At 36.9% G+C, this 21,125-nt stretch overlaps 1 protein-coding gene across 1 annotated transcript; it reads left to right on the forward strand.

Annotated features, from left to right (window-relative positions):
• The first annotated feature begins 508 nt into the window (after positions 1 to 508).
• Positions 509 to 20,560, forward strand: LOC581818 (serine palmitoyltransferase 2). The gene is made up of 12 exons (XM_030999387.1): positions 509 to 745; positions 4,848 to 5,015; positions 6,160 to 6,314; positions 12,414 to 12,559; positions 14,041 to 14,165; positions 14,585 to 14,678; positions 15,118 to 15,223; positions 15,689 to 15,908; positions 16,501 to 16,627; positions 17,022 to 17,157; positions 17,984 to 18,113; positions 19,537 to 20,560. Exons 1-12 carry the CDS (start codon positions 614 to 616, stop codon positions 19,633 to 19,635), a joined length of 1,638 nt encoding a protein of 545 aa, XP_030855247.1. The 5' UTR covers positions 509 to 613; the 3' UTR covers positions 19,636 to 20,560.
• The last annotated feature ends 565 nt before the right edge of the window (positions 20,561 to 21,125 follow it).

Below are 21,125 nucleotides of genomic sequence, written 5' to 3' on the forward strand. Positions count from 1 at the left end.
GTGTTTATGCAACTTTTGCATGTGATATATTGATTGCTTATAAGTTATTTTCCAAAACAAAAAGTTATTAACGGTTAAATTAGAAAAAAATTGTCTTCCACAAAAGTGACATTTAATTTATAGATCCGATATAGTTCCATAGGACGGTACGTGATATGCATTTTTTTAAAGTTTACTGTATAATTCAATTTTAGGGCCTATATACTTGATGCTCTAGAGTCTATAAAGAGAAGCTATTTGACAGTAGTGAGGGTTATGTGCATGGGATGGGTCGATTTCATAAAACTAAAAACTTCATTCTTTTATCCGTTTCTAGCTCCCTTTCCCTCATTTTCCCTTCACTCATATAACGGGGCGCATGGTACCGTACCGAGTTGTAACTCCGCGACCCTCTCTTACTTGAAAGTGATTGCTACGTCCACACAGAGTAGTTCTGTGCTGCTATAGAACGTCGACGTCGTCTCTGTAGTAGTTCGATCGATCGTGCATGTAATTATTAAAGCGCAATTACGCAAGGAGGTGTGGCTAGCTAGCTTCGTTGAGCCGACTCGTTCACCCATTGGATTTACAATTCATGTTGTTCCCAATTAAGAATTGACCAACTGCGGCGAGAATGGCCCTTCATAGAAATAACAGAATTAGCTCGAGATGTATGGAATCTTTGAAGAACGGTGTATCTGCAGGAGGACCTGATATCAAAGAAGATGAAGTACACGTGCGTGAATTCAAGTCTGATATTTACAAGGTTTGTGTGCATTCAAGATTATCCCCGGGCCCTCGCCTCGCCTCGCCGCGGCCGTGTCCCCTCACTGCTTTGTTTATTTTGAGCACCAAGACTGCACTGTAGATAATGTACGCAGACAATACAACAAATGTATGTCTTTCATAAAATAGCATCAATGCGCAGAAACTACTAGTAGACCTACTACGTCTTGCTCCACCGGATTCCTCTGGAGGAGATATTAATTGAAAATTAAAAGATATCTCCTCCAATCAAAGTCCAGACAGATTTTCTGTAGGTAGATCTAGATCTAGATCTAGACTAGACCGAAAGCTTCAGTCTCTATAATCGTATAGAGACTGAAGCTTTCGGTCTAGATCTAGACTAGAGTAGAGTAGAGAGCGACAAGCTTTCAAAGACGTCAACTCTATTCGGATATGTTTGTGAGCATATATAGATCTATAGGTCTATATGCCATAGACATAGTAATATTTATCAAATCTAGATCTAGTACCATTCTTTTGTTGTAAAATGAGAAAAGCAAAGGCCTACTGGTGATAACAAAAAAAGTGAAAGAGAGAGTCATGGGTCGTTTATGATGATGGAATGGAATTGGGTGTATCTGACTGAGCGAGAGGGATCGAGTAACATTTCATAACTGACTGAGAATAGTGTGTGATTAAGTTTGATATTTACAAGGTTTAAGTGCAAGATGCAGGATTAACCCCCTGGCTTCTTTGTTTATTTTGAGCTCCAGACTGTATACAGTATAGTATACATGTACTCAATACGACAATCTGAATGGCCTTGCTGCGGTGGGTCGGCAATAATCAGCCCAAAACTTGGATATGGGAGGTTGGAAGGATATATCTTTTTTATAATGTTATCCGGTCTTACCCTTAACCATCCTATGTTTAATCTATGTAGAAATAACATGCGAGTGTGATAAGAGAAACATCGGGCCCATTACTGTAGTAACTTTTTAAATATTAGCCTAGAAACAGTGGCGTACCTGGGGTACTTCGTCAGGGGGGGCAAGCGACCGAAACAAACAAAAAAGGCGATGCTAATTTTCACTTCTGGCGAGCGAGCAAAAAAAATCTTTAAGTAACGTTTGGTATATAAACTGGTATTGTTGCAAGTTGGGGGTGGGAACATTCACTTGTTAGCGACGTTAATTTCATTTTTTTGCAAACTAGTGTAGCGAGCAAGAAAAAAATCACTTCTTTTTTAATAATTGCCACTTAAACTTGGTTCAATTGTCCCATGCAGGGCGCGGGAACAATATTGTGTTTAGGGTGATTTTATACCCATTTTAGCTAGCGAGCGAAAATACATCTTTCTCTCAATGAATTGCTATATAAAATTTGTTTCATTGTTGCAGGTAGGGGGCGGGCACAATCGTGTTTAAGGCAATGTCAATCCCATTTTGGCGGGCAGGCAACCCCCTACATTTCTCTTTTTAATGATATTGTAGCAGGTTAGTGGTGGGCACATAATTCCACGAGCTAGCGAGCGAAAAAAAAAAATCACTTTTCTTTTATAGGGAAAATATGGTACATAAAACTTGGGTTCATTGTTCCATGTCAGGGACGTGATTATTAAAAGCGGTGTTAATTCTATTTTGGCGAGCGAGCAAAAAAAAATCACTTCTCTTTATAGGGAAAATATGGTATATAAACTTGGTTTAATTGTTCCATGTCAGGGACGTGATTATTAAAAGCGGTGTTATTTCTATATTGGCGAGCGAGCGTAGCGAGCGAGCGAAATTTTTGTAATGATAATTGGTTCATAAATTTCAGATTTTTTTGTTGCAGGGCAGGGCTTACACAATCATGTCTAAGGTGATGTTAATTCCGTTTTGGCGAGCACGAGCACACCAAAACTTCTTTGAATAACGTTTCGTACATAATTATTAACTGGTTGTTGCAGGTTGGGGCGGGCACGTTAGCGGTGTCAATTCCATTTTGGCGAGCGAGCATAGCGAGCAAGCAAAAAAAAAAAATTCTCTTTTAATAGAAATTAATAAATAAACTTGTTTTTATTGGTGCAGGTCAGGATGGACGCAATCGCGTTTAACGCGATTCAATTCCTTTTTGGCGAGAGGGCGAAAAAACTCTTCCATTTTTAATGATATTGTTGCAGGTCAAGGGTGGGCACAATTGTTTCCAAAGCAATGTCTATTCGAGAAAAATGAATTAGTCTCTTTTAGTAACATTTGGTACATATATTGTGTGTTATTATTCCCATGGTTGCAGGTCGGGGCCCGTCGGGGCAGGCACAATTGTATTCTAGGCAATACTAATCCTTTTCTTTTTTCAGGGGGACGAGGAAGTGAAAACATTTAATACAAAATAGGCTAGCAAGCAGTTCGCGCCAGCGAAGAGTTTCAAATTTGTTATATCACTTATATTTTCCTATTTTCATTTGTTTTAATTTTTCAGGGCCGTATGCGGAATATTTTTCTGATGTGGGAAGGGGGAAAGATGCGTTAAAAGTTTTTGAAGAATCTCAAAAGCAAAAGGAGTGAAGGGAGTTCGAGCGACCGAACTGGTCATGAGGGTACTTTTGCATTTTCAAAAGAAGAATTGAAGGATTTGGTATAGGCCTACACTACATTTTCAGGAAAAAAACTGTACGATTTCAAAATATCTGGGGTCAACTGCCCCCCCCCCCCTGGTGCTTACGGCCATGTTCTTTATTTTTTTTCCCCATTTTTATTCCTTTCCTTTTCTTTTCCCTTTTTCTTCCTTTTCTCTTCTTCTTGCTTTTTTCTTTCCTTTTTTTCCTTTTTTCTCTTTCTTTCCTTTTTTCTCTTTCTTTCCTTTTTTCTTTCCTTTTCCTTTTTTCTTTTTCTTTCCTTTCCCTTTCTTTTCTTTTCTTCGACATTTTCGGAGATCGCGCTGCAACCGCTTGGAATTTTGAATTGTCGTTTCATGACTTTTTCCCCTCAAGTCTTGCGCACATTTTGATACCATTTTCGTCAAAATCGGATATACATACCTGTAAGGTGTTACATAACAATTAGTATGCGCATGTCATCAAAAAAGTGCTATAATTGCATATATTCATGTACAAGCAGATGTGTAAAGATATGAATTGATATCAAATTGCTTTTATATGTTTCTCAGAGTAACTTGATGTATTCCAGAACAAAAGAATACATTAGGAATAAAACAATAGATATAATAAGAAATAAAAAACAATAAAATACATAAGAAAATAAATAGTTGAAAATCGCATCAAATTTGCATAAATTTTCATTATTAATTACATCAAATAACTATTTTGTGTTAGAAAAGAAGTTTCATATGAATAATGAGTTCCAACATTCAATAAGTGGAGTCTGACAATTTTTGTAATGAATCTAGTTCCCTAAATATAGTTCCAGATTTGATATTCATGAATGCATAATTTGCGTAATCATAATTTATGCAAATTAACCTATGCATTTTCAAATATCATAAAAATAATGAAACCTCATGAATTTGAGATGAAGGAAACATTTATTCAATACATTTTTAAGATTCTTCACAAGTCTACGGACAAATATGTAGAGTTTTCTGTAAAATGCATAAAATTAGCATTTCGCATAATTAATTAGGCTATAACCACAAAAATTTGCATATTAGGAAAAAAACTAATTATACCATCTTGTTCCTTACGTACATTTGTAAATATCTACAAATATGCAAATTTTCGTGTTCATCGGACATTCGACTTCCGAGATCATAGGGGGGGGGGCCTCCCAGGCCCCCCCCCCCCCCCCCCAGTCAGAGGGTGCTCAAAATAGCCTAGTACAGTAAGGGTTAAAACCTTTTACTAGATGCAATCATGCAAGGCTTATGGCTGTTGGTGCTGTATGGGATGACACCTTTGTCCAATATTACAAGCAAGGCATTATATCTGTTACAAATAATGCATAGAATATAAAGAGGAGCCCCTTTTCCATAATGCTTTACAATACTAAGATCAGTAAGATGTTGTATCACACCATTATGATTGACAGTGATTTTCAAAAACTGTGAATTTTTTGAAGAAGAATGACAACTATACATGGCTCTTTATCCAGCTGAATATCAGAGTTATGCAATACAAAGTAAAGGCTTTTCCTCCTCAAATCCAGACAAATGGAGGCCATTTTGAGGAATCGTTTGAGGAGGCGGCTCTGGTGACGGCCTTCCTGGCGTACCTTAGTTATCTTGTCCTGTCTCTGGTGGGATACATTCAGGATGCACTGAGGGATATTGGACTTGGAAAAAGCCTAGCTGCTCAAGAGTCACCAAAGCTAAAGGTATTTTCCTTCAGGTTTTTTCAGTTAATGTCTGTTAATGCATGCGTACAACAGGGTTTTATTTTCCCATTGTCGATATCAGAGATTTTAAGTCTTATTTTCTGATATAGTATCAATTTTGTTTTCATCTATATAAATGCAAGTGGATAAAATTACATAAACTGCCCATAAATTTCCTTAATAATTTATTGCATGTATGAAAGATTTGCTAAATGCGAAGTCCGCTTCCCACATATAAAGTCAATTTAAATAAAGGCATACAAAATTAATGTGAAGATTGATACTCATCCAATGATGCTTTAATAGGAACTTCTTGATTTTTAAAAGTTATAATTGATCAATTAAGGCTTACCTTCTAAACTGCTCTTTATCACGAATTTCATGAATTGCCCCTTTTTTATTTCAGTGAAGAGGAATTTCTGTTTCATATTGAGGATAATGCAAAAGAACAAGTTTTCAAGTGATGGCACTTTTATATGTAGAAATCTTTTCAGAACAAAATTCAATAAAATAAAAAAAAATATCTGTGACAAAACAAATGAAAAATAGCCAGAATATATCTTACATTTGCAAAATTGTATGATCATGATCTTTTGCCTCCTCATCCTACAATTTTCCAAAATTTTTGATCTAATTCTTTCAATTTTTCAGCTTTTGTTTGAGTATTTGGGTATTTGGGTATTTGGGTATACTCAACTTAAATGTGCCTGTATTCTGTTAATATTGATTTATTTTAGAATAGTTGAATATTTGAATAAAGGGTTGAAGTGTTAGTAATCATTGTTTATTTACTCAATCAATGTAATGGATCTCAAGATTGCAATGGTAATGTTTGCGAAGCTCTTGAAATGATGGAATTTGACTGAATGACAAATTATCTATATATTCAGGACCAATGGCTACTGGGTCTAATACAAATAGACACTCATGCTATGTAATCATTTAATGTTTAATGTCCTGGCTGAGGGGGGACCATGTACATGTAGTTTCTATTGTAAGTCAGCTTGTGTCTGTGGAACAGGAGGACGAGCACGGAAAGACACAATAAACGATTTAGTTATCTGTTTTGTCTGGATTTACAGTTTTAAGTTTGACATTCATTTATCAGTCTCTTGCTCACATCTTGCTTTCCATTTTGTTGCAGTCCTTCGTGCCGCTGTACCAAGACTTTGATAGCTTCTTCACGCGCCATGTCTACAGGAAAATACGGGACAACTGGAATGTGCCGATCGCCAGTGCACCCACTGCACGGTTTGATCTGATGGGCAGATCCAGCGAAGACCACTACTGGACTTTCAAGTAAGTGCATTGTGAAATATATAAGATTATGAAATATTCATCTGGGGGCCAAGTGAGATATATTCCCAGTTTCGTTGACTGAATAGGGACTCCTGAATATTTGATTTTTCATATCTTTTCATATGTGCTTGTCATATCTTTTTATAGTTTTATATCTATAACCATAGGTTATAGCTTTTATTTGGCTGCAATAGTTTAATTTTCATCAACTTACCTTTGATCAGATGATGTTTAAGATGATCTGCTCGTGTACATGTAGTCCTTTGTAATGCCGGCATGTATTGTGGTAATTAGAATAGATCTTCCCATGATTATGGCTAGTATGATGAATGATGAAACAGGACACAACTGTGCACATGTACTACTACCACTCTACCAGCATATCTACTTTTGGAGATGAACACTTGAACAGTGCACTACAGAGAAAACTGTTTGATACTAAACATATAATGTACTGAAACTTTTGCATGTTCCTCATGGATAGCACTTTAATATTTTTTTCTTTTATATGTTGGTTCAGATATAAACAAGAAAAACAAGTTAACAACAACATGTAAACTGCATTACTTCTTGGTCGTATGAAGTTGATTCACATGTGTCCATCTCTGGATATTTGATAACAAGTTAAATATACACATCACTGATAACAAGTGTACTTATTTTGATATCCTCTTTGTGTCCTTATCTCTAACTACATGTAATGTTATTCTTTGTTTTTTTCTGTTTATCATGTTCTTACTTCTTAGACATTTTATTTCCAATTTCAAGTTTTCTTGATAAAGTTGATTTATATGTGAAGGAATGGGAATGCGGATGTAATGTTAGTTTAGATATTAATACTATTGCCATACTCTGCTACCATCACTAGTTACCATTTTATTATTTTAGATGCAAGAGGAAGGGAGGGAGGGAGGGATCGAGAGAGAAGATAGAAGAGAAAGGGAAGGCTGTACACATTTTTAAATTTCCTTCAATAAATGCACATTAAAAAATATATCTGATTTTAGAATTGAAAAACATTAATCTAGAACAAAAAGAATAATTCATTTTCAAGAACTTAAATAGCATTAAAACTTCATGTGTACATTGAAGCTTCTTTTCTCTTACAATGCGGATGGATTTGTTAAAACTCAAAGTTAAATCTCGTACATCACATAGTTTTATCTGAGTTGAAAGTGCTGCTTCTAATAGCAATTCAAGATTACACAGGTAAACTGACAAACTTGTCTGAATAGGTTAAAGATAAACTCCAGTACTGGTAAAAAAAAAAAATAATTCTCACAGAATCAAACGAAACTTACACTGAATGTTCATGATTACAAATAAATGACATGTGCCAAACAATGGTGGAAGAAAATGTATACTGGCTGAGTAATGAGCATAGAAAGACAAGGAAATCAAGGTAGTACTAGCCCCGACACCATGTGTGTTGTCCCATATATAGCTTTCTATGTGAGTGCTTGTTACTTTACCAAGACTCGGTCAAATTTATTATGATTTTGATGACTCCAGAACCTTGCAGTGCACACCAATACTTACATGCTACATGATCAACTGTTTCTGATCCTTTCCACACCTTTTCTTTCACAATGCAATCGCATTACCAGTACTAAAGTTTATCTTTAATGAGAGCTTGAATCTGTACAGTTTGGCACATGAAGCTCACAACACACTATTGGTACATGTACATTTCTGGTACACTCTGCACCCAGATTTGGTGACGATAGCATTTGAAAAGAAAATTCACTTAAATCTTATGGAGGGACAAATCTCTTAATATGACCACTGATGAATGGTAGTGATGATTAAAAAAATATTGTAGTCAGTGATAATATCAAAAGGTTTTTTTTCATGTTAGGATGATAGAATGGGACAAAGGTCATCTGTTGTTCGGTCATATAGCGACATGCATGGAAACACCCTATCAGAAATCTTTTTAAAGGTTTTACAAGTTTGAATAATATTTTTTAATGGTCACTGCCTCACAGGTCAGATATAATGCTCTATCAATTTCTTTGAAGAAATTGGATTGTGTGGTGTGCAGTGGGCTTCAGAACTGTTTTATTATACAGTGCGTCCCCAAAAAAACTATACACTTTTGAAATGGCTGCCAAATAAAAAAATATATGATTCTTGGGGAAAAGTTGTATATGTATATGGAAAGCTCATAAACCCAACGTTCAAATGACACCAAAAAGGTCCGAAAATAATTCATGCTTGGGTGAACACTGCTCAATTTTGTACAGGGTATGGAAATTAGGTTGCGTAGGAATTAGCCTTCCAATTTGTGAGAGGTAAATCCTTTGGAGCTTACAAAATTGAGGGTGATATGATACATTCATGATTTGCTGAGTGAATTTCATGGTCTATTAAACCAAACTTTTATGCATGAGTGAACAGGAATTGCATTTTTTATTGTAGCATTGTAAATTTCCCTGGTAGACTCAGTGGTGTGTTCATGGGAGTCAGGAAGGAGTGATGGTACATGTTGTAATTTCTGTGTTACAAACTGTTATTTCTTTTTTTTACTTCTATGACTGTGAATAAAAACCTTCACCAAGATTGTGCATCGAAAGAGGAGGTGGACATATGGGCCATTGTTTCCATTTTCAGATATTTTCTCCCCTTTTTTCTCTTACAAGATGGACGAAACAGTTGTAAAATTGAAAACTGACATGTTCATTTTACAAACTTGTGAATTTGTGTTTAACTGTACCATATTTCTTGTGCAAAACTCAAGTGCTAAAATGACTGGTTGGTTGGTTGATGGATTGAGTGGTTGACTGACTTATTGATTAATTATGATCGATTTATTGAATGATTAAATTGATTGAAATACTGAATGGTGATTGAATGCTTGATTGATTAATTGATTGACCGATTGACTGATACATTGTTGATTAAGTGATTGATAGCTGAATGTTGATTGTCTAATGAATTGTCAAGATATGCACAAGCATACCCGGGCAGAGAGAGAGAGAGAGAGAGAGAGAGAGAAAGAGAGAAGGGGGAGGGGCATACATGTCCTCTTGACCTTTATCCAATCTAGCCAACAAAGTCCTACCCTACATTTCACCTCCCCTGTACCATGTACCATCACCCCGTCCTGACTCCCATGAACACACCACTGAGTCTACCATGGAAAGTTACATTGCTATACGGTAATAACAAATGCAATTCCTGTTCACTCATGCATACAATTTTAATCCCATGAACCACAAATTTCACTTAGCAAACCCAAACTCATCACAATTGATCATAAATTGGTCATATTATTCTCAATTTCATAAGCTCCAAAGGATTTACCTCTCACAAATTGGAAGGCTAATTCCTGCGCAAACTAATTTTCATACCCTTTACAAAAGTGAGCAGTGCTCACCCAAGCATGAATTATTTTCGAACTTTTTGGTGTCATATGAAAGTTGGGTTTGTGAGCTTTCCATACATATACAACTTTTCCCCAAAGAATATTATATTTTTTATACGGCAGCCATTTCAAAAGTGTATAGTTTTTTTTGGGACGCACTGTATTATGAATGCAATATACTGGACACCATGCAGTGAATCAATTAATTGCCACTCCCCTGCCTCACAAAAGATTGTAAACTTGTGTAAATTGTATACAATCACAACTTTCATACAGTTGTGGTTATATACATGTAAGGTCAAATACAGGACCCTTAAATTACACCATTTTCCATGTTGTCTGTGTGAGATCAATAATAGCTCGTTCTTATATAGCGCTTTTCAGGACCGGAGGCCCTCTCAAAGCGCTTTACAGATAAGTATATTATTACCCCGGTCATTGGATTCAGGCTTACCAGCACACAATGTATGCACATTCTCCACTTCCTGGGGAGCATTCCAGCCAAGCGTCATTTTTACAAGCGCACACTTGCTAATCTAACCACATTAGCTTTCGCATCCTACCGGGTACCCATTTAACACCTGGGTGGAGAGTGGCAAATGTAGATCAATGTCTTGCCACAGGACATTAGTGCTGCGGCGGGATTTGAACCGCGGACCTTGTGATCCACAGTCCGGTCAACATATCCACTAGACCACGACACCTCATACCGATATGACCTCAAGGATATATTTCCATGTAAAAGATTAAATTCATTTTTGCGAGATATGAATAAATCACACCGCGCCTAGATTTTTGTCTTCTCATTTTTTTAACCCCTCCTTTTTCAGAGAGTGTAGACAGAAGGCCCATTTACATTGCAGATAATCCAATTTTGAAACAAAAAAAACCATCAGTTCTTTCTTTTTATAACTACCATTTGTAATACTGGAAAAGCTCATTGAAAAAGCTGGTGTTTGATAATACATGCACCGGTACGTCTTGGTTCTTGGTGAGTAATGCGCATGCTCCACTTGATGCTACTCTGCTGCATGCGTAAGCGCGGAACTGAGGAAAGTCATGTGCCCCAAAATCAGAATAATTCACTGGTGTTTTGAGAGTGAGCATTTACACTGCAAAACCCACTGGCGTTTCGGCCAGCATTTAAAAAAACTACACTCCAGAGATGGGTTTTTCAATTCAGATTTTTTTTGTCATGCTTATGTTTAGTTGCCTAGCAACTTTCTACAAAATTCCAGACAGTTTTCGCTTGCATTGTAAATGCCCCTAATGCCCCTATAGATTTCTCCTCAACAATACCTGAGGGGTTCACCCGGTGTGCGATCTATTTGAACTATCAGTTTCTACTATTTGTTTTGGGGGTCTTTGCTTTACTTGTTACAAAGAATGAGTAGATACAGCGTTCTGAAATGTGTGATATTTTAGAATGAACAAAGAGTTATAAATAACTCCTTTGAATTAATGAGACATTATTGCTCTACTATGATGTAGCCTTTCCCATTGAAATGTAGTCTCCAAGGCCATTTAAACTTACATAGTGGATTAGTGGTACACTCACTATGTACATGGAGGTCTGCATTCTTTTTGTCTTCTTAAACTGGCTTGGTGCTGGGGTGTACAGTATCTCCTTTCCAATCTGGCCTCAAACTTTCATACAAATCAATTTCGCAAATAATCCACTTTGTTAAAAAAAATATACTAGATCTATTCACATTTCACCATTCACTAAATCCAATGTTTAATTTTCACAATGTCTACATTTTTATCCTCAAAGACCCTTACTTTTAAAGGGAGGCTTTACTACTTCAGCAAGAAGGGATTAGACTACCCAGTGAGCCATCGAGGTCACTGTGACAGGTGGCTATCTCATTTACTAAGCTCTCATTTAACATAAGAAAAAGAGGATCATGGGGGACCAACAGGCACCGATTTGGGAAGTTTTCTATATAGAGGGAGCAAGTAGCTACAAGTAGGACAGTGTGCCTTTAAATTGATTTTAAAATAATATGTTTTGTTTGTCCTATTTCTTATTTTTGCTTTATTTAAACTTTGCAATATGTTTCGTTGATATTCACTACCGGTAAACAAATGCATATTTCATAATCTGATTCATAGGCTCATCCTCTTTTACATAATGACTTTGATGTTTAATGTTTGTTTATTTTATGTTATCCATTTTATGTTGTGAACATGATGTCATTAGTCTTTTGATTGCAATCGTTTATCATTTCTAAAAATGGTAAACATTTGAAGCTAGCCTCCACTGTTGCAGATAAAGTTGGAATTTTTAAACCCTCTCTTCACGAAGTGATTGTGAGACAATGATGTATTCTTGATAGACAAAATTGGTATCTTAGAACTTTATTGACCAAACTAAAGAGTCATAGAGATAAACTTGTATCTATCAAGAATAAACCATATTGTCGCAATCATTTAATGAAAAGAAAAATTATAACCAATTTTATGGGCAACAGTGTATGAAATTGGCCTGATGCCTGGTGTTTACATAGATGTCTTATTTGCTTATTAATCCACTTCAGAATGACGGCTTTAGACCACTTAAGAACTGACAATTTTTACCTTTTCAAATATTGTGGAATTGTAAACAGAAGTTTACATTAATTTTTGAAAACTAAATTGAAGGAAATCAGGCATTCTTTTTTTGGAGGGGAAGGGGTAAAGCTGATTTCTGTACATTGCCTATAATAATTTCTTTCTTCTTCCCATCGCAGAGCTACTGGCGAAACTCATAGTGCAATTAACATTGGATCGTACAACTACCTCGGTTTTGCTGAACAAGGTGGGCCTGGGATGGAATCCATCGAGAACTCAACCCTCTCTTATGGGAGTGGAGTATGCAGTACACGCCAAGAATTAGGTGATTATTTAAACTCCTTTATATCCCACAGAAATTATTTCTCAGTACCAACACTGTATTTATCATAGGATAGATGATATATATACCAAAGGCTTTAATATAAAAAGTGTTTCCAGTACAAGATTAATCTATCCACTTTTTTAAATGGTTATCATGGACCTAGTCAAGACTAGAAATGGGAAATTTTGCAAAGCCATTGTGTTGCACAAAGCAATCCTTCTGTCAGTTGTTTTAAAGGGATACCCTACCTTTATAGTTTCTGGAAGTAATAGCGGAAAATTCATAAAGATATGTTGGTGAGAGAAATGTTTGAAAATATTTGGTAATGACAATGAAGTTTGTGTGTTTTGGAAATGTAGACTTGAGATTCTGTACCCTTTATCATTGGCAAGGGTAACAGTATTTTTGAATGATTGAGGACAGTGAGAGAACATTGATTGATATGACCAAACTTATACCGGTAATTATATACACATGGGTGCCAAAAATCTAACTCCAGACCCCCAAGATTTTGTGGTTTATACATAGGGCTTATGCATACAGAATGTACAAACTTTAATCCAGACCCCCTTCCAAAAAGTAAGTGTGGAGCCCTGATACGCACACACACACATATATTACATACAGTGTATATACATGTATATGTGAAAAATGATGAACAGGAGAAGATTCAATTATTTAAACATATTTGAGGCTTACACCCAGTAAATAAGATTGATTGATCAATCTGTATTGAAAAACAAGTCAGAAAAAATCTTGGAACCAGCAGGACTTGAACCTACATCTCCTGCTTGCCGGGCAGCGACTCTACCACCAGGCCATCACTGGTCCATGGCACAGTCACGATGAACTAGAAACAAGTACCTGACTTTTTCTGACTTGTTTTTCAATACAGATCGATCAATCAATCTTATTTACTGGGTGTAAGCCACAAATATGTGTAAATAATAATTGAAATTTCTCCCAGGAAGCATTACATTTATAAAAGTTATTGTCCTATGGCGGACTAATGAATATTAATAAGTCAGAATAAATCAGGAGAGCTTGTTTCTAGTTCAACGTGACTGTGCCATGGACCAGTGATGGCCTGGTGGTAGAGTCGCTGCCCGGCAAGCAGGAGATGCAGGTTCAAGTCCCGCTGGTTCCAAGATTTTTTATGACTTGTTTTTCAATACAGATCGATCAATCGATCTTATTTACTGGTTGTAAACCACAAATATGTTTAAAAACTGAAATTTCTCCCAGGAAGCATTACATTTGTAAAAGAGAAGATTCATGTGATATATTTGTTTACAAATTCTATCTGTAAGTTTGATTGTTTACCTCAGAGAGAATTGGAGCCCATATGTGATGATCAGTGCTCACTGCTTAATGTAAAATGGCGCAAAGAGTGCCTATAGGTTTGATTAATACAACGGCATGCATTTCCCTTTCTATGTCAATGAAATGAATAAAGTATTAATAAATTGCTCTTTGTTCAGGTAATCTGGATATCCACAGAGAGTTGGAGACTCGTATAGCTGAGTTCTGTGGGCAGGAGGATGCCATGATGTATGGCATGGGGTTCGCAACCAATGCTCTCAACATTCCTACTCTCATGGGAAAGGTCAGTGTACTTTGTGAGTCTTGTGAAGAGACTTATTGAGAACCCGCTATGCACATGTGCAATCATTATCGCTTCGTCGCCATTTTGAAAGAGCAACTCTTTCATGCCCGTGTGAAAACTTGTGAAATATCAACACTTTGTTCTTTATCATATTGCACAGAACAGATGGGAAAATGCAACAGAAAGTATGGCACACGCTGTGCTAACAATTGCACACCGGGCACAGTATCATAGACTCATATTACAAATCTTCAGTCCTGGAAGCTGCACTATACCCAAACTCAACTGTGAACCTAACACCAAACCATGCATGTAATTGTACCATATACTTTGAGCAATATATGGCGGTCGAATCTTCCAATTTTTGGCAAATGAAGAATTAACGAGCAGAACTCTGTTTACCCTTCTTTTTTTTCCAGGGTTGCTTGGTAGTCAGCGACAGACTCAACCATGCGTCCCTTGTGTTGGGAATCAGATTGTCTGGTGCTTCTGTCAAAGTGTTTGAACATAACAGTAAGTAAAGGCATGTTCACATCTGATGCACAACACTTCTAATTGTTTTTGTATGTATATATGTATAAAGGGAGTAGCTAAAAATAGTGGAAAAAGTAGCTGTGCACATGAAAGATCCTAAGTATTCTCATCTATCTGTGTGTTAAAAGATACAGAAATGTGAATTGTATTACACTCTCGTCTTTTTGAAAATATGAAGCGTTGCGTTTACCCCATCAAATGTGAACGAGCCTTAAGACAATAAGGAGTATCAGTATACATTGTGTAACCATCCTGTAAGCTGTGTAAATATATGATGACCGACAATTCAGAAAACAAAAATTGGTTCACTTTAAAAAGTGAACGTTGACCCTCGTCAGCAACTCTTCGCGGTATGTATCTCAAATTCTTCTTTTAGTTATATTATTGATTAGGATTATTTGTATAATTTTTAATACAGACATGGAAAGCTTGGAGAAGTTGTTGAAGAAGGCCATCATCGAGGGTCAACCAAGGACGCAGAGACCATGGAAGAAAATTCTTATTGTTGTCGAGGGCATTTACAGGTAGGTTCTTCCTTTCTGGCACAAAAAACAATTTTTTTTAATATGCTGAATTTAAAATGAATTTTTCAAAAAAGGAAATGTCCTCAAAGCTTTATAATAACTTTGTATTTGGATCTGTACTTTGTTTGTCATCTGGTCTGTTTATCAACAATATGCTGATTTTATTACATTTATTTTATTTGAACAGAATTATTTTTAAAAAATAGAGGAAAAATAATCCTGAAAGTTGCCCACTAGACCAGAAGAAAAGTTGTCAGAAGGCCCAAGATATCAACATCCTGGCTGACCAACATGTCATTCTAAAGGGCTTTCTGGGATGTCAATCTCAACACCCATTGGTCAATTAGAGTGTCCCCCAAAAAGACAGTTGATCAGTCATATCGCTTCTGCAAATACCATCTCAGTTAAAATTAAAATATATTTTTGACCAATCAAATCACTTCTTCTCTTTGGTCATCGTCCCAGTATGGAGGGTTCAATTGTGAGGCTACCTGAGCTAATGGCCTTGAAGAAGAAGTACAAGTGCTACCTTTACCTTGACGAGGCACACAGTATCGGAGCCATTGGACCCACCGGTCGAGGGGTGGTGGAGTACTTTGGTTTGGATCCTCGGGACGTTGACGTTATGATGGGAACGTTCACCAAGAGCTTTGGTGCATCCGGTGGCTACATCGCAGGGTCAAAGGTGAGATTAATGATAGAAGTCTTAATTACACTCGGTTCAGATACGATGTGGTAAACTACCTCAAGGAAACAACCATGACAAAATAGAAGCAAATTTTTACTCAAAAATGAGTAATAATTATAATAATAATGATAGGCATTTCTATAGCACCCTCTATCTAGAAATTCTATTCTGAGGCGCATTTATTATTACCCCCACTTTAGCCTAGCTGCCATTGCAGCACTCTAGCATTTCAAGGAATCAATTCCTGCCAGGTGGTACCCATTTACATCGCCTGGGTTGAGTGTGGCAAATGTAGATCAACTCTTGCTAAAGGACATTAGTGCCGCGGCGGGACTCGATCCGCGGACCTTGTGATCGACAGTCTGGCGACATATCCACTCGACCACGACACCTCTACTATAAGTCGTAATTAAGCCCAGTTCAGACACAATGTGGTGAACTGCCTCAAGGAAACAACCTTGACAAAATAGAAGCAAATTTTACTCAAAAATGAGCGGCAAAAGGAAGAGTAAGCTCACAAACTATTTTTAATCTTGACCAGAACTCAACCTTGATTCTCTTCAAACTTGTTTTATCGTTCTGAGTACAGAATCTGATTGATCACCTCCGGATACACTCTCACAGCTCGGCCTACTCCAGCTCCACTTCAGCCCCTGTTGTAGAACAGATCCTGAGGACAGTCAAGATCATCATGGGAGAAGATGGGTCCACAGAAGGTAATCAATATTACTTTGCTTAATAGAACAGGGATATCTTGGTAGCCCTCTGTCCCTTGGCTTTTGGGCTATGATCACTTAATGCTGGGGTTAGGAGTTTTAAAGGACCAATATGACAAAATACTTATGGGACATATGGAAGTTTAATTTGATTGGTCCCAAATCCCATGTTTGAGTAAGGCAAGGGTTAAGTTTATGTGATGATTGTGATGAAATACAAACAAAAGGTGGTCTTCATAGGCAGGTGATCTTTCTGTACAGTTCCTTTAGGTCAAGTTTCAATGAGAAACCATGATCAATAGAAACACAAAATGTGGACTTTGTAGACAGGTGAGCTTTCTATTCAAATGGTTGCTAGAGAAAATTTGGCGGTACATGTCTTTGTTTTGCACAGGTCAAAAGAGAATCCGAGCACTGAAAAGAAATACCCAGTACTTCAGGAGACGCCTTCGTGACCTGGGATTCCTCACCTACGGGAATGTGGACTCCCCTGTTGTTCCGTTGCTGCTGTACTACCCTTCAAAACTAGCGTGAGTTACTCAGTCAGATCACTAAATAGTTTAAAGGGCCACTCTAACCCAACTAGCATAGCCTTTCAAAACATGAATACACCTCTACTTTCTGAGCGTTCTGGGGCGTCATTTTTAAAGCTAGATTCCAGAATTATTGGTGATTTCTAAGAAAAATCATTGTCAAGTTCGGAATCTCTGTTAAAAATTATTCTACATGTCTTTTTTTCATTTTTTAGCCCGGTTTGATTAGAGTGGCCCTTTAAGGTTATTTGAATCTTTATTTAGGTTTACAAAAGTTCTCCATTTATGACATCAAGCGTCATGACTGCATTGCCAATCGGAAGATTCTTATTGTCTTAGGTGACCTGAATTTACAAAAAGTACATACATTTCTTATTCTATGTCCTATTTTTCTGAAACGTTCACTTATGTGTTCTCAGAGTTTTCTTCTTACTACCTCGCCCACCTCCTGTGAAGGGTCACTTTCTTCAATTCAACCATAATCCATGTGGAATTGTGTTGCATGTATATAAATAAACAACAGAATGATGATATGATTATGGATGTCATTCTACAGGTCATTTGCAAGGGAGTAGTCCAATTGGGGTATTCTTAACATCAAAAGCAACCTGAATTTTCAAAAAGTACATATCTTTCTTAATCTATGTCCTATTTTTCTGAAACCTTCAGTAATGTGTTCTCAGAGTTTTCTTCTAACTCCCTTGCCTACTCCGTATGAACAGTCACTTTCCTCCGTTCAAGCAGAATGTACCGTATGTGGAAATTGTGCTACAAATATATACAAAAACAGAATGTTAATATGGTTATGTACGTCATTCTACAGGGCGTTTGCACGGGAATGTCGTAAGCGTGGTCTGGCTGTGGTCATCGTGGGTTTCCCGGCTACTCCTATCATTGAGGCTAGAGCAAGGATCTGCCTTTCTGCTTCACACACCATAGAGATGCTGGATGAGGTGAGAGTGCATTTTTGTCCCTCCTTTTTATGTTTTTGGGTTGTCCGTCCGTCCGTCGATCTAGCTTTCTTGTTATCGCGATATCTCAAGAATCACTTAAGTTATGAACTTCAAACTTGATGATAGTATGTATCACCATAGGAGGACAATCTGATTAGGTAATTTAGTTGCTAGGTCAAAGGTCACAGAAGTCTACTAATGAAATTCCAAGTAATGGCCTCATTAGCAGGATATCTAAAAAAAACACTAGATATATGAGGCACAAATATGTTGATAATGTGCATCAACATAGGTAGATGATCTGATTAGATTTTGGGTTATTAGGTCAAAGGTCACAGAGGTCTGAAATTAAAGGCTTTTAGCCTTGCTATCGCAATATCTAAACGTGAAAGTACTACTATAGGAAGATGATCCAATTCCATTTTGGGGCTAGTAGGTCAAGATCATAGTCGTCAGTTGACATTTGATTATAGACTACTTATTTTCGTTGTGATGTATGTCATGAAGAATTTCATCCATTTCCTATACTGAATTTAGGGCGGAGGCATTTAGGAGACGCAGTCGCATTTGACTTGTTTTTCTTTTTACATTAATTACAAGGACATGATACATGATGATTATGTAATTTAATAAAGGGCACTTTGATAGATCTTATATGGCCCACTGACTAAACAAATTAATTACCCTTTTACTGATACCGGAAGAAACATTTGCCATCATCATTATTCATTACAGTCAGTATTTTCCCTCTTATGAAGGGGTACTAACTTTCGCGCTATGATGACACTTCCTCCCTCCACTTCTTCTTGTCTCGATAGACTAAACCTTACTGCTTTCTTTCTTTGAGGGGGGGGGGGGATGGGAATGATTGAAAAATGGTCAAAAGTTTAATGGGACTCACAGATGTCCCTTTTTTCCTTTCCTGTGAAAACAGCCTTCACTAGTAGTTTGTGAAAATTTCAATTTGTGTTTCAAGTTTTAAACTAGGCGACTTTAATGCTTAACAACCACCCCCTCCCCCCCCCCCCCCAACAACAACAAATTCTTCCAGATTGGTTACAACAATGCTAATGTACTCTCATACTAGGATAGCTCTATGTGGGTAGTTGCCCAAGAATCACTTTCAATCATTTCTGTTGTTGATTTTAACAACCACCCCCTCCCCCCCCCCCCCAACAACAACAAATTCTTCCAGATTGGTTGCAACAATGCTAATGTACTCTCATACTAGGATAGCTCTATGTGGGTAGTTGTCCAAGAATCACTTTCAATCATTTCTGTTGTTGATTTTCTCCACATGCATGGCTCTTCTTCTCGAAATATTATTGTGTTAGAATAATCTAATGCATATGTTGACCTCCCAAAGGAGGTGGAGATTGGTCTTTATTCCTTTCTCACATTGTCTTGTTTGTTTACAATACAGGCTTTATCGATAATAGATGAAGTTGGTGACCTGCTGGATGTGAAATATTCAAGACGTTCATTGATGAAGCGGGAGCTAAATGGGAACTGCCAAACTTAGTTTCAAGAGATGCTGCCATCTGCCAAACCAAACAAATAATCAACTTCATAAAGAACTCACAGACCTCTTAGCACAACTCGGTTTGTTACTCGAAATTATTGTTATTTAATTTTACTTTATTAATGGTGTGTAAGCGACACTTTAAACTTCATAATGGTGTTCATTTAGATCAGAGTATATATATATATATATATATATTTTGATTACAGAAGCGCTTCTTTGCCCTAATAGGGCTGGCTTCTAGTCATCATGATACAGCTGACTAACTAAAGTTATAATGCAACAATTGTCTGTGAACAATAATGTACACTTTTAATTAGAAGTGTTATGTCATTGATACGCCAGGTAGATGTATTCATGTAAAGTTGTGATTAAGTATACAGTGAATGACCCGCACCGACTCTAGAAATATGAAACCCCTCCACTCTCAATCAGTCTCCAAACCTATGAATAGGTTGTTGACGTGAGTATCATTAATATTGATATTGGAACTGTCTGCATACCAAGCGGGACACCTGTATGAATTGTATTAATTTCAGGTACCGTCTCCTAATTACCGGTAAGTTGAAACACCCACTGGGCTTTAGTCTATACAGTAGTGATGAATACACAATCCAAACCCCCCACATTTCAGTGAACTTTCACCCTTATTTCTGTGCTAGTAAAATTTATACTTATGTTTACTCTATTCTTTTTCAATAACATTGACATTTGGCTAGCCTAGCACGGCATGGGCAAAGAAATTATTAAGTGGTGGTCTAAAGCATTTTGACTAAAACTGCTTGCCACTACAGTCCTGTGAAAACCATTTGTTTAGTTTACTATTCCATCTAAACCGTTTCTCAGGTTTATCATAATTGTCTCATAAATCGTGTTATTGGTAACTTGTGGATACATCTGAGTGCAAAATATTAGGTCTATGTTTATATTGGTTTAAAACTTGTGCTTGATATGATTTCTATGCAATTGGAATTTTCAGGAAATATTTCATTAATTGTGCTTGTATGGGGACAAAGCTTAGGCCTAATATTGCTAATTAGGGTTCTCAGTAATGATATTAATACTAACAAAATAGATTTGTACATTATTGTGCATTACATGACCTCTAATCAAAGTAGCAATTCCCAGTAATTACGATTTTATTTTTTCATATGAGTATTCAGAATCTCAAGCAGTAAGATTTTGTATGTTTGGTTGTACAGAGCGCATCTATTGCTAGTCCTTTTCGAAATTGGATCGTAGTCTGATCTATATAATTATGTGCATCAGATTTAAATCTGCCATTTTGTGACCTTTTGGGGGGGGGGGGGTCATCATTCATGCAATCTACAATTTCTTGCTGATCTTGAAATGTGAACTTACACATGCTCAACACTGAAGTATTATTATGTTTTAACAGTTTTATATTAAGTCTGAGATAAACCAAAATGAAATCCTTTAAAAGGTGGGGTGCTATACATAAAGGTGTTCCAAGCAATTTTAAACCTTGC

The sequence above is a fragment of the Strongylocentrotus purpuratus genome, unplaced genomic scaffold (assembly GCF_000002235.5).
Source record: "Strongylocentrotus purpuratus isolate Spur 01 unplaced genomic scaffold, Spur_5.0 spur5_scaffold_5, whole genome shotgun sequence".
Classification (NCBI taxonomy): domain Eukaryota; kingdom Metazoa; phylum Echinodermata; class Echinoidea; order Camarodonta; family Strongylocentrotidae; genus Strongylocentrotus; species Strongylocentrotus purpuratus.